This window comes from Malania oleifera, chromosome 9 (genome assembly GCF_029873635.1).
Source record: "Malania oleifera isolate guangnan ecotype guangnan chromosome 9, ASM2987363v1, whole genome shotgun sequence".
Taxonomy (NCBI): domain Eukaryota; kingdom Viridiplantae; phylum Streptophyta; class Magnoliopsida; order Santalales; family Ximeniaceae; genus Malania; species Malania oleifera.
The window spans coordinates 23,453,617-23,470,761 of NC_080425.1; the positions used below are offsets into that span (position 1 = coordinate 23,453,617).

Below are 17,145 nucleotides of genomic sequence, written 5' to 3' on the forward strand. Positions count from 1 at the left end.
AAGCCATAGGAGGTAACCGGAGCTTGAACGGAGCTTCGAAAATGCCACACGCGCCAACACATGCCCTCGACGGAAAGATCGCGTTGCCACGCGTCCACATGTGCCGGTAGGTGATTGGAAGTGCGCTCACGCGCTCTCACGCGCCGGCAATCGGAAGGTGGGATTGTGAGCTCTCATGCGATGGTGCACGTCCGACAGCGTTTGGAGGTTGAAGATGCTGACATCAGCTGCCACGTAAGATCTGAGTCGGCATTTGCGTTAGCAAAGAGTCTGGCCACGTAGCGCCATGTCATTGAGCTATGTCAGTGCTGAGTCGGTTGCACAGTCAGCAACCACGTCAGTGGGGGACTTAAGCCACCTCAGCAGTCAGGATCGTGCCATGTCAGCAGCTGGGACCCACGGTGGGCCCCACAGGACACGTCAATAGGTGGGCCCTGGTGCCATGGCAGGTGGGCCCAACGGTGCCACGTCAGTAGACGGTGTCAAGTAACGGCGTCAGTGACCGCTAACGGCGTCAGGAATATTCCATTAAAGGAGCGAATATTCTGTTAAATTTGACGGATAGTTGACTATATTATTCTGTTTGACCTGAAGTTTGACTGGGCCTTTTGGAGCTATTTCGGGTCGGTTTTCTGAACGGTTTGAACCATTTCTAAGGTTTTCGACCATTCTAGAGCCATTGGCAATGTCCGTTTTGTGAGATTTGAAGTAGAATGGTAGATGTTGGCACTTCAAAATTTGAGGTGGAGAAGTTTGATGGGCGAAACAACTTCAGCTTGTGGCAAAGCACGTTGAAGACTATTTTGGTTCAACAAGGCTTGATCAAGCTGTTGATTAGGAAGAAGGTAGATGATATCAAAGATGATGATTGGACCGAATTAGAAATGAAGACGGTCAGCACAATCCGATTGTGTCTGGCAAATGAAGTCAAATATTTAGTGCTAGATGAAACCTCACCGATGGAGCTCTGGAAGAAATTGGAGCAAATATATATGTCGAAGTCCCTTACCAATAAGTTGTTTTTGAAGAAGAAACTTTATCAACTCCGAATGAACGGGGGAAGTAGTCTTTTTGATCACATAAATGATTACAACAAGATTTTGACTCAGTTGTTGAGCCTCGGTGTAAAAATTGATGAAGAGGATAAAGCGCTTCTACTTTTGTTGTCTCTACCAGGTTCATTTGATGGTCTGATAACCCCATTGCTCATGGGGAAGGATACCTTGAAGTTGGATGATGTGATGGCATCACTTCAAGATTCTGAGACGTTAAGAAAGCCGGTTGTGACTTCTTATGAGCAAGCTTTGGTAGCTAATAGTAAGAGACAAGGAAGAAGCAAAAATCGAAAACTCAGAGGTAAACAATGGTGTTCAAAATCAAGAGGACGAGATACGAGCGAGGTCGTATGTTATTGGTGTGATAAAAAAGGGTACTTCAAGAGGGACTGTGAAAATTGAAAACGATACAAAGAAGAAAAGAAGACACGGGATGGTGTCAATGTATCAGAGCATGTCACATGACATGATAATGATGAGGTCCTTGTAACGGCGAGCAGCTTACATCGACAAAATCGAAATAATGTGCAGTGTCGATATTGCAAGAAGTATGACCATATGAAAAGCGAGTGCCGAAAATTGTTGAGAAAGAACATGAATGCTTATGGCAATCCAAACGATGATGGATGGGTTTTGGACTTCGGGAGTTCAGTTCATGTTTGTTTTAACAAAGAATTTTTCATTCTTTCAAAAAAGTTTGCAGTACGGTATCACTCAGTGATGGGCCTTCATGCGATGTCAGAGGGATTGGATCTGTGAAGCTGAAGACGCCTGTTCGAGTGGTCCGTATTTTGGATGATGTAAACTTCGTTCCAAGGATGCGAAGAAATTTGATCTCCCTTAGTCGGTTGGATTCTAAGGGTTGTCAAATCTCTGTCGCAGGTGGAGCTATGGAGGTGACCCAATGTGACTCAATGATATTTACTAGGAAGGAGTCTTGTGGGCTGTATCAGTTGATGGGAATCACAGTGGTTGGTGGTTTGACCTCTAATGATGATAGTGGGACGTCGTCAGAAACGAACAAACGAGTTTGGTTTGCCGATGAAGAAGGCGGTGCTCTTTGCACGGTTCAGATGGTTCAACCAAGTTATGAAGATTTGCCTTGATCAAATTCGTATCAAGGTGGAATTGAGAGTTGATACTCGCCAAGGTGGAGATTGTTAGGGTGTGGCTCGTATTGGAGTCGGCAGCCACACCACCCAGTCGCAATCGTTGACACTAGAAACCGACGACCATTAAACTTTGCCTACCATGTTGAATTGCAGCCACCTTCTGTGACTTTCCCCCTCCCATTTGTGTATATATATGTAATGTATGTGTGTGTAATTGTGTGTGGCAAGGTTGTGAGTTGTGTGCTGTGGTGTGTGCAAAGAGAGGGAGTTGCAGAGTGCGGTGTGGTGGTATGCAGAGTAGGGTGAGGCAGAGTGTGTGTTGTAGAGAGAGAGAGAGAGAGAGTTGAGTTGAGGGCAGTAGCCTCCTCCTCCTTGTAATTCTCCCGGTTATAGTGAATTGTGTGTTCTCCCGTGGATGTAGGTCACAGTGGACCGAACCACGTAAATCTGGTCTTGTATTGTGGTTGTATATTTTGCTTGTGCGATTGTTGCTCATGGATCCACTTTCCAACATGTCTTGCACCTAAAACGACAGTTAAAATTGGAAGTTGCAGGGACTATAGAAGAGGAGCCTTGTTCTTGTCTGACCCACAAACATGTATTTTACATGCATTTGTTGATACACATGTAGTCACAATTTCTCTGAGCAGTAATAATAGCTAAGATATTTTCTTGTTAAAAATTAAATATTTTTTTACATTTTGACATGCTCTTGTGTATTCGGGATGAATTTCATTATGTTGTGTGAGCTACCATATTCCATTTTTTTCTTTTAAATTTGGTCTATAATCATTTGTATTGTATTATACATGTTTGTCGCAATACAAATCACAACTGGTTGGTGATATTCTCTCTCTCTCTCTCTCTCTCTCTCTCTCATGTGGCAAAAAAATAAAATAAATATGGATTCCTAACAAGTAACAATATTGTGACGTAGAACAGTAGGGGATTACAGAGAGAGAGAAAGAAATAAGGGAGAGAGAAAGAGGACAGTGAATAAGAAGAAAGATGAAGGAAGTAGGAAAAAGAAAAATGAGGGAGGGGTCTGTACCTAAAGGAGGTGGGAAGAAACACAAAACTACCAAGTATTTATATCCTGCAATGAACTAATACACATAGTTACAAAGTAACCCCAACAAAACAGAAAATTATACAACACAATGTTAACCTCATGCATATATTGATCTAATTCTATGCTGAAAATAAGTATACTGGGTAGGCAGAGTGTTATGTAAATTGGAAGACCTAATTACAGACATTAGTCTTCCACTCTATTTATAATACATGTCAAGTATATCGCAATCTCCATAATCCCTCAACTCACTCTTAGTTAATAACATGGGTAATTACACTAAAGAACTGATAATCAATGACTAATAACTCTCCCCCTTAAGTTGGAGCATAAATATTATATGCTCCTAGTTTGTTACAAGATAATTTAATTTGAGCACCCAAGCATTAGTAACAGAGCAGCAAGATGGTGGGTTTCAAGAAGCTCCTGCACAAGTTTCTCTTGAAAAAAATAACAGTCAACTTCGATTCTTCCGCTCTCTCGTGGAAGATTGGGTTGGATGAAATTTGAATAGCAGCTTGATTATCATGCATCAACTCCATAGGGTGAGACTCTGGAAAACCACTTTCTTCCAACACGTAGTGCATGCCTTGGCCCTATATTCAGACTCAGGACTGATTGGGTCACATCAGGTTGTTTCGTAGTGCACGCACTACACTATTGAACACAATATACAAAATTTGACAGTGATACATTATATAACAAATGGGGGACTAACGGAGTGGACAAGGATGTAAGCAACTAATTATCCAGAGGAAATTTGTATAAAAAGGGGCAGCTTTGTTTAGTTAATCTTTTTAGATGGAAATGAGAAACTTGGAATTATGCAAATTTGCTAATTTCCTAGTCCTTTTAACATTAATCACATCATATGGGAAAATTTTTTACCTCACCTAATACCTGAAGCACAACCTTGCAATTTTTTCAGACTTGACTCATTTTCACAATCTATCTTCAAATTATCCATCTTGAATATCCACAAACATTCAACAAATACTTGCAGACTACCCACAACAGGCAGAAATAAGGTCTGTTTCTTGATGCTGGCAGCCTGGCAGCAACAATCATTTCTCATATGTGGGCCAAACACAGAACAATCAAATTTCAACTGGGCAGATTTAAAATATAGCATGAAATGCCGGTTGGGAGAGAAGATTTTTTTTGCCATCTGGAAGTAGCAGAAAAGGGGTCGAAAATTCCACGTGTCTCAGCCACATGTGAGCCGTTGGCAATGGTCTTCCGACTAATGACAGATTGGGGGATGACAAGCCTGTTGGTGATGGCTGTGTGTCAAAATAGCCTAGGAAAAGGTCAAAAACTGAAGGGGTAGTGGTCAGGAAAATTTCAGTTGGCATGTTGGACCACACACCTGGTCAGACAGAGGCAGCAAGTAAAATTTTGTTTGAAAGGCTTATTGGTGTTTCTGTTTCTGATGGTGATGGTTATGGAGGTGTGAAGATGTTTTTAGCAATACTGTTTTTGAAAATGGTTGGATGACTGTAATTTTGGCTTGAAGGCCCAGAACTTTTTAACAATGAACATTCTCTGGTTTCTATGAGTGCATCACCTGGTGTTCTGAATGAAGGGATTATGAGTTGGAATGGTGATTACAGTTAAAATGTAGTGCAGTTGATCTCTGAGCAATCGTTTTGATGGCAGCAGCAAAGTACAGTGAAGTGACTGCAACTCAAGTTTGGGGTGACACTTTGATTGAGATGGCTATGGCATGGGTCATCGTGATTTGCTCTGACGCCAAACCAAAGTAGAACAGTAGGACTTTGTTTGGACTAGTGTGTTTTACAAAACGAGAGGCAAAAAAAAAAAAAAATCTATTTTTCATTGTATTCTCTCTATGTCTAATACTATTAAGATTCTAATAAGGGAGAGAAATGATGTAAACAAGCCCTAGGGGAATACACATACAGATGGAGGAATAACAGAGAGAAAAATAAAGGATGATGGAAGGAGGAGGAAGAGGAAGAACAAGAAGATGAGGGAGAGGGCTGTGCTTTGAGGGATAGAGAAGAAACATAGTTACAGCTACCAAGTATTGTACCCTACAGAAGAAAGTAAAAGAGAGAGAACTATACAAGAGGAAGTGAATATCACTTCGTGTACTTAGCTTACAACTTTGAGATGTATCTATACAAGAGAGTGAGGTTATCCTTACATTCCAATGTGGGACTAAAAAACTATACACTATGTTCAATACTCCCCCTCAAGCTGAAACGAAGATGTTGACAAGTCGAAGCTTCGAGATAGCAATCTATAATAAACTTGGGCCAACAGACTTGGTGAAGATATCAACAACCTGGCCTTTGGAGGAGATAAAGTGGGGAGAGATAATCCCAGAACGAACTTTTTCCTTGATGAAGTGAATATCCACCTCAATATGCTTGGTCCTCTCATGCAGAACTGAATTAGAAGAGAGAGATATAGTAGACTGTTGTCACAACACAACAAAGAAGAGTCTGTCAGAAGAAAACCAATCTCAAATGGGAGAGAGCGTAGCCACAGGATCTCACAGGTACCTTGTGGCATAGCACGATACTCAGCCTCAGTAGAAGAACGTGAACCCACCGCCTGCTTTTTACTCTTCCAAGAAAGATGATGATCACCCTTGAAAGTACAAATACCTGAGGTAGATCGTCTATCAGTCTTGGACCCAACATAGTTAGCATCAGTAAACACGGAAAGACCTAGTCGTATTCCAGATGAATAGAATAATCCTAGTCTAGGTGAGGTCTTTACATACTGTAAGATGTGATAGACGGCATCAAGATGTGAAGTTCAGGGATAATGCATGAACTGACTTATTAGGCTCATTGCATAGGCCAAATTAGGCCGAGTGTTGGTCAAATAGATGAGGTGACCAACAAGTCGCTGATACACCGAAGGGTCTGTCAATAGATCACCAGACTCTGTAGAAAGGGAGATATTCGGATCCAGGGGCGTAGAAGTAGGCCGACATCCCAACATACCAGTCTCCATAAGGAGATCTAGGGCATATTTTTGCTGAGAGAGGGAAATGCCCTTGCGGGAGTGTGCTATCTCAATGCCCAAGAAATACTTGAAGGGTCCCAAATCCTTGATGTCAAAGGTGTCCCCCAAGTCCTTTCAAATATGAGCAATTCCAGACAAGTCATTACCTGTAACAATAATATCATCCACATAGATAGAGATAATGGTGCAAGGAATATGGGAGAGATGCCTAATAAAGCAAGTGTGGTCTGACTGGCACTGAATAAATCCCATAGAGGGAACCACATCACTGAATCTTCTAAACCATGTACGAGGTGATTGCTTAAGCCCATATAAGGACTTGCACAATTTACACACCTTTCCAGAATACTCCCCCTGAGTAGAAAAATCGGGAAGGGGATCCATGTAAATAGTATCAGTAAGATCACCATTCAAGAAGGCGTTCTTGACATCAAGTTGATATAAAGGCCAAGTGAAAGAAGCCGCCAAAGAGATCAGGAGGCGAACAGTAGTAAGCTTCGCCACAGGAGCAAATGTAGCATGAAAATCTTGACCTGGAATCTGCGTAAAACCCTTGGCCACCAAGTTGGCTTTATACCTATCAACTTTACCATCTGCAAGGTTCTTAATTGTGAACACTCATTTATAGCCCATTGTGCGCGCACCTGAAGGAAGGGGAATAAGATCCCAAGTATACTGCTGATGTAGAGCTTCCATCTCAGTACGCATGGCTGCAACCTATTTGGGGTCTTGGAGGGCCTCATGAACTGAGCGAGGTATGATAATAGCATCAACTTGTCCCAAAAAGGCTTGATAACTCGAGGAAATATCCTGATAAGAAAGATATTGGAAGAGAGGGTGGTCAATATAATAGGCTAAAGAAAGTCTATCAGGAGCTCGACGAATTCGAGGAGGGTATCGTGAGGAGGGAGCAGGGGGATCGGTGACTATAGGAGACATACCTGAGCTCGGTGAAGATGTTGGCAGAGGCTCCAAAAGGTGCGGTCGGCGAGTGTAAACCTGTGGAATCAGAGAGATATGGTCCTGCTTAGTGGGGGCAGAGGTAGGAGGCTCTGAAGATGAAAACGACACCGGAGAAGAGGGCAATAGTACAAATGGGAGAAAGATAGGCTCAGGTCGAGGAAGTGGAGATGGCATTGGTGAAGATATGGAAGGAGAGGAGTTAGTGTAAAAGGGGGTAGACTCATGGAACGTGACATTGAGAGAGTGATAAGTGTGCTAACCAACAAGATCATAACAACGATATCCCTTAGACATAGAGGAATACCCTAGAAAAATGCACTGGATGGCCTTATCATCAAGCTTGGTCCGAGAAGAACTCCAGTCATGAACAAAGTAGGTGCATCCAAACACTCTAGGAAGAAGGGAGAAAAGGGATATGTTAGGATGCAAAAGATGAAGTGGAGCAGAATTCTGCAATGCACGACTCAGGGTATGATTGAGAAGATAGGTTATAGTGAGAACAGTGTGAGGCCAATAAGACTTGGGGATTTGCATTCCCCAAAGAAGACAATGGACAATAGACATGATGTGGCGATTTTTGCGTTCAACCACACCATTCGGTTTAGGAGTGTAGGGATATGTCAACTGTTGGAGAATACCTTGTTGACACAACTCAGCACGAAACTAATTACTGAGGTACTCATAGCCATTGTCAAACCTCAAGATACGAACCACGGTATTGTATTGAGTCTTAATTATTCACAGGAAAGCTTAAAAATGAGTGAAAACTTTGGATTTATTTTTCATGAGGTAGACCCATGTACGACGGGAGTAATCGTTGATAAAAGTGACATAATATCGATGCTGAGTGAGTAAGGAGACAGCGAAGGGACCCTAGGCATTACTATGAACAATATCAAAAGCTACAAGAGAACGGTGCATACGAGACAAATAAGATGAACGAACATGCTTAGATAATTCAGAAGTAGCACACTGAAAATTAAAATTCTTGCAAGCTTTATTAAATTCTGGAACCAACCAACACAAATATATAAAATTTGCATGTCCCAAATGGGCATACCACAAATCCAAGGTTTTTAAAGAGAAAACAGTGGAAACATCAGAAGGCAAAACAGATGCCCGAAAGCTAGAAGAGGATGCAGGACAGGAAGGCAGATCGCCAAAGTATAAAGCCCGTCCCTTTCAAAGCCCCTGCCGAAAATCTTCCTCAAACTCAGGTCTTGCAAGTAACAAGAGTTGGGTAAGAAAACCACAGTGTAGTTATATTGTTTGGCAATATGGCTAACAGATAACAAGTTATAGGAAAATTGTGGAACATAATAAATAGGGAATAAAGATAGAGTCGAGGATAAACAGGCAGTGCCTTGGGTATGAATGGAACAAGAGGTACCATTGGCAATTGGGATAGTACGAACCAATGAAGGGAGATGCAATGTAATGAGAGATGCCTCACCAGTCAAATGGTTGTTCGTCCCTAAGTCCACTATCCAAACGGGTGTGCCACTGGGCGTGCTAGACTTGCTTAAAAGGGCAGTAGGGTTACCTATAGCAAAGGTGGCTGTAGAAGAGGATGCAGTCAGTGCAGTAGAGGCAAGGAGGCTAATTTAAGATTGAAGCTAAGTAAGTTGAGCTTGGAGCTGAGAGAAATCTGGAGTAGCAGCAGGTGCAGGAGTAAGAGAAGCCGGAGGTGCAGGAAGAGATTCTATAACAACTTCAATGTTAGAAGGTCCTTGACCTTTGCCACAACCACGACCATGAAAGCTTGTTTGGAGTAACGTGCCTGCAGCACAAGGTGGAGAATGAAGCAACGCTTAATGGTGTGATTATTCCGTTGGCAGTGCTGGCAAAATCGAGTCTTGCGGTCAACAGACCTAGCACTAGTAGGGGCTGCAAGGGCAACCTGCTCGGGCACACTAGAAGAAGCAAATCCAGGTAGAAGACATTGTTGCCGATCATCACCATCAATCATTGCAAATGCCTCGTACAAAGAGGGCATCGGGGATGTGTTCAAAATCTGAGTTCGGAGTGATTTGAACTTAGGTTTTAAACCCATCAAGAACTGATAGGTATGCCAACAATCTTGGCGCTTTGCCTTAATAGCTGCTGCCTCGGTAGGAAACTCAGAAGGAGGCTCAAACTGGGCGAGCTCCTCCCACTGAAACTGGAGATAGCTGAAGAAGTTAGTCACAGATAAACCCAAAGAAGCCTGTTAGCTTTGGTGTATTCCCAAGAGGGGGGGTGAATTGGGTATTTAAAAAATTTGTCCCTAGGTCAACCAACCTAGTAGTAGCATTACACAAACCTAGGGTCTTTCTATTTAATTATAAACCCAATCAACACATGTACTATATATAATAAATCAAGCATACTACATACATGTGTTGAAAATAAAAGTGCGAAAAATAAATTTGCGGAAATATAAAGAACACGCACGATATGTTATCGGGGTTCGGCCAACTGTGCCTATGTCCCCCCCTCTAGCTTGCAAGTCCGAGGATTCCACTAATGCTCACTTAACGGGTGGAGCGGCACCGTTTACAATTAGGTCAATTCACGGGACTGACCTCAACTAACATGTCTTATCAAGATGGCGCGCCTAACTTTTCTATCCGGGTCTAAGTCAGTCGGAGACTATTCAACAGGGCTAATCTCCCTCTTCAGGCCCACGCTTGGAATACAATCAATATAAATTTACGTACATGGAAATATGCTTCTTCACAAGCAGACTATGTACTATAATGCAGCATGGTATAATCAATGCACCTAAAAAATGTATGAACTATAAGCTCAGTGCTCTACGTGTGCAATCAACACTTAGTATAGTGACTATCTCAAGTCAAACACATAAGTGTTTATACAAGCTAATCTTTGAAACTAAGCAATGATAAACTCTCAATCTTAGTTTAGGGTTTCAAAGATTCAAACTAATAGAAATCTAGAATATCTCCAAAATAATTTTCTCAATAACAATGCACAATGAGATATTCAAATCTGAGCTTGTAAAATATTTTTGCACACAAAAAATTATAAGCCCTAATGAGTTTTGCAATGATAATGTAAAGACCCACTTAGCTATAAGATTTTTCCCACACAAAGATTTATCAAATAAAATTGGGGGAAAAATGAAGCTACACCCTCAATATGTAAATCACAAGCAAAGCAAGTGAGGGTTTCTTAGCAATTTAAAAATGATTATTAAAACACTCAAAAAGTAAGATTTCTCAAAGGAATGAAGGTATTTGAGTGTTATGGACTTAGAAGGAGAAAATAGGATTTGGAATTTTTCAAAGAATTTTGGCTTAATCCTATTTGCTAATCTTGTTTTAATTTTGCAAATGAAGAGATATATAAAGACATAGGCAAAATTATGACCGTTGGGGACACCAAGGGTAGTATTAAATTTGTTTTAAAACCAATTAAGCAAATTAACCCAGTTTACTTAATTTTAACCCCAGTAAAAATTAATTAACCCAAGAAGGTTCGGGTGGCTGAATAGAGGTTCGGTCGCCCGAACATACTCATTTAAAAAAGAAACTCTTTAAAGTGGTTCGACAGCCTGAGTTCTGGTACGGTAGCCCGAAAAAAAGTCAGTAGCATTTGTTCGTAGGTTTGGGTGCCCGGTCAACGGGTTGGTAGCCCGAACTCAGAGGTTTGGTCGCTCGAGCCTATTTTTGAACTGTTTTCCTCAATTTCCCGAGTTGGTGAGGGGTCCCTTTCAAAGGGTTCGGGAACCCGGGGAAGATATGTTCAAAAATAGTTCGGTTGCCCGAGAGCTAAGTCAACTGTTGATTTCTCAACAGTTCGAGCGCTCGAGGAGTTTTGAACTCCTAGGGTTCGGTCGCCCGAGCTATCTCAGGATTTTCAATTTAGTCCAATTTTTACTTCAGTTAATTTCCCTGATATTTTAAATGATGTTGGGGATTTTCTTACGTGCACGTGCTGGGACTTAGGGTCTTTTTAAGGCCTTTTTAAGTACGCCAAAAAACCTGGCGTCGGTCGACCGAAGGGTGATCCCTATGATCTCTCTAAGGTCTTGAGCTTATAAGTTCCTACATGCATGCAATGCAGATTATTACAGATTTTTGCCCTATATTACTGTTATAGACCTAAATAAGGCAATAATATAAAGTACAATAAAGAGAAAGCTTCAGGGTCTTTGTTTTCTTCAAGTCTTCATGTGTCATCAACTGATTTCGCCAATATGAACCTACACATAAGCTTGGAAAACATTAAATACCAAGAGTGTTTGTCATTATCAAAAATCGGGTATGACCTATAAGGTTAACAAAGCCTGGGTCATCTAGTGGAGCTCTTGATAAAGCTCAAAAATCTGAGCCTCACACCTTGAGTGTGCGAACATTTTGGTCAAGGCAGACCAAAGGCTATGAACAGTATCGTGAAACATGAACATCTTGCAGAGGCGGTTTTCCATAGAAGCAAATATCTAACCCAGGATGACACAGTTTTCAATGGACCACTATTGGTGAGCAAGATCAGTATTAGCAGGGCGAAACTCCAATCCTAACAACCACTCAACCTTGCCACGACCCCCAAGATATAAGTGAGGGGACTGTGATCAGGCATGAAAGTTGCCACCATTCAGAAGAATGCTGGTGACCTTCTGAACAAGAGCAGTTTGAGCCAAAGATAAGTCAGGGCGTGGAAAATTCAGAGAAGAAGAGGTGGATGTACTGTCCTTGGTAGACATATCACCGTCCTTGGTAGCCATTGAAAAGAAGAGGAATAGGCTGCAAAAGTATCAACGCTGCAAAACAAAGCAAGTCGTCGGAAAAGCCGTCGGGAAAAGGATGCTAGAAGACACAGGAGTTGCCAAAAAAGCCACAAGAAGTTGCTGGAGTGTCCGGGAAAGGCGCCAAAAAAGTTGCAGGAGGTGCTGGAGTTGCCGGAAAGCTGTTGTAAGTCGCTTGAGTAATCGGGAAAGTTGCCGGAAAAGCTGCTAGAAAGTTGTCGGAAGTTACAGGAAAAAGGTAGCCGAAGTCGCTGGGAAAGTCGATGGAAAAGTTGCTAGAGTCGTCAAGAAAGTTGTTGGAGTCACCAGAAAAGCTGCTGGAGTCTCCAAAAGGTTTCAAGAAAATAGTAGACTGAGTTTTCTGATGTACAAGATCCACTAATAGTGGCAAGTACAGAGCATAGGACTCAACCTACTACCAATAAAGCTTTTGTTAGGACCGAAAGAGCCCATGGGTGGGCTTGATACACATGGGTGAACACCAACTTGATCTAAAAGCTTAAGCCTATTGGGTCTTGGGCCCAACCATGTATATAAGTCCCCATCATCCACTCAAATTTTCCAATGTGGGACAAGTTCACAAGTGGAATTCTCAACAGCTTTCTGATGCACAAGCTCCACATACGTGGCGAGTGCAGAGGAGCATACGACTCAATTGAGAACCCCGACCTTAAACAAGGAACCCAACCTTGCTCTGATACCAAGAAGAAAGTAAAAGAAAGAGAACTATGTAAGAGAAAGTGAATATCACTTGGTGTACTTAGCTTACAACTTTGAGATTTTTATATAGCTATACAAGAGAGTGAGGTTATCCTAGCATTCTGATGTGGGACTAAAAAATTATACACTATGTTCAATACCTACATTCAATGATCTATAACACTAATACAAAGTAACCCCAAAACTACAAGAAAGTATACAACACAAAGCCATACATATATTATCCTAGATCTACAACAAAATTAACCATGCCAAAATAGGCAGCCTAAATGATATAGGTCGTCCTCCATTATAGTGATTTTAAGAGAATGGGTTTTCTGAACTTCCACCCCCTAAAAATTTTTTGGGAAAATTAAGATATGTCACTTATTACGAAGGTGCTGTGTCAAATTGATTACTGGAGTCTTAAGTTTGATGTCGAATTTTTCTCTTTATTTACTTTCATGTTTAAATTGTAGCTGATGATGGTCCTCTATGCTGGAGTTCTTGATGCAAATTTGCTAGCAGTCAATGTGGAACTTCTACACTTGCTTATGAGCAAAAGTCAATATGGCATTGACCGTTTGATCTGAAATAGGTGTTTTGGGTATGTCTTTCGATGGTCTGGCATGGGGCTTGAGATTTATTAAATATTTGAAGTGACTTAGTCTCGCTGACACCTCTACTACCAAATTGTTTCCTTGCAGTGGGCAAGGGAAACTGATGCCCCTTTGGGAAGTTTGATGAAGCTTATGTTTATGGAAAAGCATGTTCATTAAATTCAATAGAGTTGCCTTAGCTTGGAAGAATTTATAATTTTTTTTTTGGCTAGATTGAGGAATTTGTAATTAGTGTGATGACATCTGTTTGCTGTTGGATTTGGGAAATTTCTTATTAGCATTATGAGAAACATGCATTTTCGTAGCATCTTTTCTGTTCTTATTACACTTTAATGGCTCTTGTAAATTTTTTTAGATGGATTTCCAAGAGCAATTTTTCAAGGATCAAATCACAATCATTCACGATGCTAGAGATGCGAAGGAAGATGAATTTGAGAAGCTGCAACAGGAGGAGCGTGAGAAGGTGAAGCAGGCAAATGCAAATCCTTCTACCATCATGGATAGCATGGGCAGGTATGCTTCACCAATGGTATAATACCATTAATGCATGCTTAAGCCGTAAGCACCCACTGCATAGAATAACACTAATACTCTACTCGATATCGTTACTGGTAGCCTTTTCAATGGCACACCAAGCCGTATCTATAGTTTCGTAAAACAGAAGGTGGCTATTGAACCTTGTTTTGGAGATAATGGCCCTATTCAAGGGATACTTATTTTAGTAAAATAGTTCTCTTATATATTTGTATACATACAAACCCTTGTTGCAGCCGGTCGCGAAAAACATATTTGATCGAGTGAAGTAGAATGCTGACTACTGAGCGAAGTATTATTTGTTGGCCAAAAACGAAAAAGGCTTTTAGTTTCTTATGCGTGCTTTCTGTTTTCTTGGGTATAGGTTGGAAGGAGTTGCGAGATTCATCCAGCTTCAAGATAAGGAGATGGAAGAATTTGTCGCCGAGCGTGACAGATTGATAAAAATTCATGAAGACAAGAAGGTGGCAATGAGGCGAAGGCATTTGAAGGAACAACTTGAACTGGAAAAAGGGTTTGATGCTGATCTAACCCGGCTTATGGAGAAGTACACCCCACATCACTAGGAGGAAAATGCCACAAAGTTTTGAGAGAGAGAGAGAGGAAAATGCTGCCAACTTTTGAGCAAGAGTACTTTTTAACAGCACCTATTGCCGCGTGATTGCAAATAAATAATTAGAGAATTTACTTTTAATCTCTTTGAAGTTATAAAAATGAGTATAAATCTGGAATACTTTTACCACATGATATGTTTAGGATATGCTGATTATAGCTATATAATATAATATTATAGCTAAAAATACATGTTTTATAAATATTGAATTTTGGTATTTATATAATATTATATATATAAACATTGTCACAATAATTTTTCTTCTTTTTATTTCTTCATTTTGTGAAAAATTCAGTGGGTGACCTTTTTTTATTGAAATTGTTATCAAGCTTATTATATTTGTTTTTCATAAATATAAAATTGTATTGTTCTTTATCTTTTTCGTTTTGGTCTTTTTACAGATAAAAAATATAATATTGTAATTGAAAATGTAATGCTTTATAAATATGAAATTTTGGTGTTTATATAATATTTTATATAGATATTGTCATAAATAGCTTTACATCTTTTTCTCTTTTTTTTTTTTTTTTTTATTTCATAAAAAAATTCAATGTATGATCCTTTTTTTTTTTTTTTATTGAAATTGTTATAAGTTTATTATATTTGTTTTCATATATCTAAAATTGTATTTATTTATCCTTTTCGTGATTGTATTTTTACAGATAAAATAAAATTTTATATCATAATATGTTACTATATCTCAAATATGTTCAAAAAATTTGGGAAAGCATTGAAAAATATCAAAATTATATAGCATTTATGAAGTGTAAAATGTGTGTCAATAGATACGATATACTGACACTTATAAGTGTTAATACATCTACAATAATTAAAGTATGGTACTTGTACCATATGATAGTAAATTTTTATTTTGAAATTAATATTTTTGAGAAAAAAAAAACATGTTTTCCTAAATTTTGAAGAAATTTTGTCTTATTTTATAAAATTGGAATATAATTATTTAATGTAAGTTTATACATTTCAAAATGAATTGATATCTTATTGCAATAATTATTTTGATTTTATATTTATAATTGTTATGGAACACACTCAAATTGAAAAGGAGATGGAAGAAAATGAGAGTAAAATAACAATTTACTTGGATTTCACAATGTGCTAGTCTCCTAAGAGCTCTTGTGAAAGTTCCCATCATATAATAATACATTGACATTGAAATATTGTACCTTATTGCAAGGACGTCTCCCAACATAGCACTAAGTCTTTCTTATATTAGGAGGTTTTACATGAAAGATGAGAGATCATTCCGAGTACAACTCATGATTCAACAGTCTTCACCTCAACTAAATTTGAGCCCTCTAGAGTTTTTAAATATTTACCTCCACTTGAAATTATAAATCACTAATTTAGTACTTATAAACATTAAGCAAGTTTAAGTGATGTAAGATCTTCTCCATAATAACAACTTTCAACATGTCTGCTAATCTCAATGCCAACCATCTCAATAACTATAAGCTAAATCTCACATGTAACAATCAACTTGTATATCTCTTGGTAGGCTAGTATATGACTATAATTGGCTTTGTATAAGCATGATAGATGTGATACATCTCGAAGTAGATGAGACTTTAGTTGTTGTAATGTAGAAGAATAGTGTAGCCCTAGGCCCCCAAGTTAAATTTAACTATTAATCCTTTCAGCCATAGGATCCACCATAAATCATGTGTAGATAATGTAATAACTTACAGGAGCATAAATTTGCAACAAATAAATCTATCATAGTTGAAACATAAAATGCGGTGCACCTCTCATCATCCACTTCTCCTACATAGTTATGTCTTGCACCAAACTTAATGTTAATATTTGAAATTTGAAATACTTGTCAAGCACAACAAAAACCCATTTTAAAGTTCTTTAATGATTTTTGTTTAGATCTAACGTAAACTTGGCTACCACACTAACCACATGTGGCATGTGCAAGATTTTAATGACTGCAAAATATTGCATGCATCAAGCATCCTACAACATTGACATATATTGCCTTCAGCATCATGTCCACACCCTCCTTTTACCATGTATATTGTCTTAAAGATAATTTGAATAACTTGCTAATGTGGTGAAGGATGTAGACATGATGTTGATGACAATATATGCCAATGTTGTAGGATTCTTGATATTTGCCATAGTTTGCATTTATTAGAATCTTACACAACACTAGCTTACCATTACTCATGTTAAATGACCTTAAATATTTTATATATAAATACTTTGAGAGACCAAAAAATTTCTTTCTTGTCCCTCTTAATTTCCTTCCCAATGATCTTGATTTTCTTTGTGGCACCAAGATTTTTCATTCCAAATATCTTATTCAATAAGGATTTCATGCGAACATCGCTAACATCCTTTGTAGCGATTAGCATATCAGCCACATATGCTAGAAAGAAAACAAATGAACTACTAACTAGAAATTTAAAGTGAACAAAATAATTATATTTAGACTCATCAAGTAGAATATTGAGCAAACCTTTATGTTGTTGGGGCAAAAATTTAGTTTCTTATGCTTTGTGTACTTCTGAGTATGTTTTGAGGAAGTTGTTACATTCATCTAGCCCAAGACAAAAGAGATGGAAGAATTTGTTGCTATTTCTATTCTAGCTTGTTGAGAGAGAGAGAGAGAGAGAGAGAGAGATTTCCCCCTTTGTATCATATAGTATTTTGGGCATAAAAACAATTTTAAAGATATAGCACTAATGCACATAAGCAAGA

General features: G+C 39.2%; 1 protein-coding gene across 3 annotated transcripts in view; it reads left to right on the plus strand.

Moving 5' to 3' along the window:
• Nucleotides 1–14,547, plus strand: part of LOC131164802 (protein SUPPRESSOR OF GENE SILENCING 3-like) — a 43,960-nt gene extending 29,413 nt beyond the window's left edge. For all 3 annotated transcript variants that reach the window (XM_058122266.1, XM_058122265.1, XM_058122264.1), the window contains exons 5-6: nt 13,630–13,787; nt 14,173–14,547. In XM_058122266.1, coding sequence (XP_057978249.1) covers nt 13,630–13,787; nt 14,173–14,374 — 360 coding nt within the window. In that variant the 3' untranslated portion in view covers nt 14,375–14,547. The remainder of the gene's footprint in view (nt 1–13,629; nt 13,788–14,172) is intronic.
• The last annotated feature ends 2,598 nt before the right edge of the window (nt 14,548–17,145 follow it).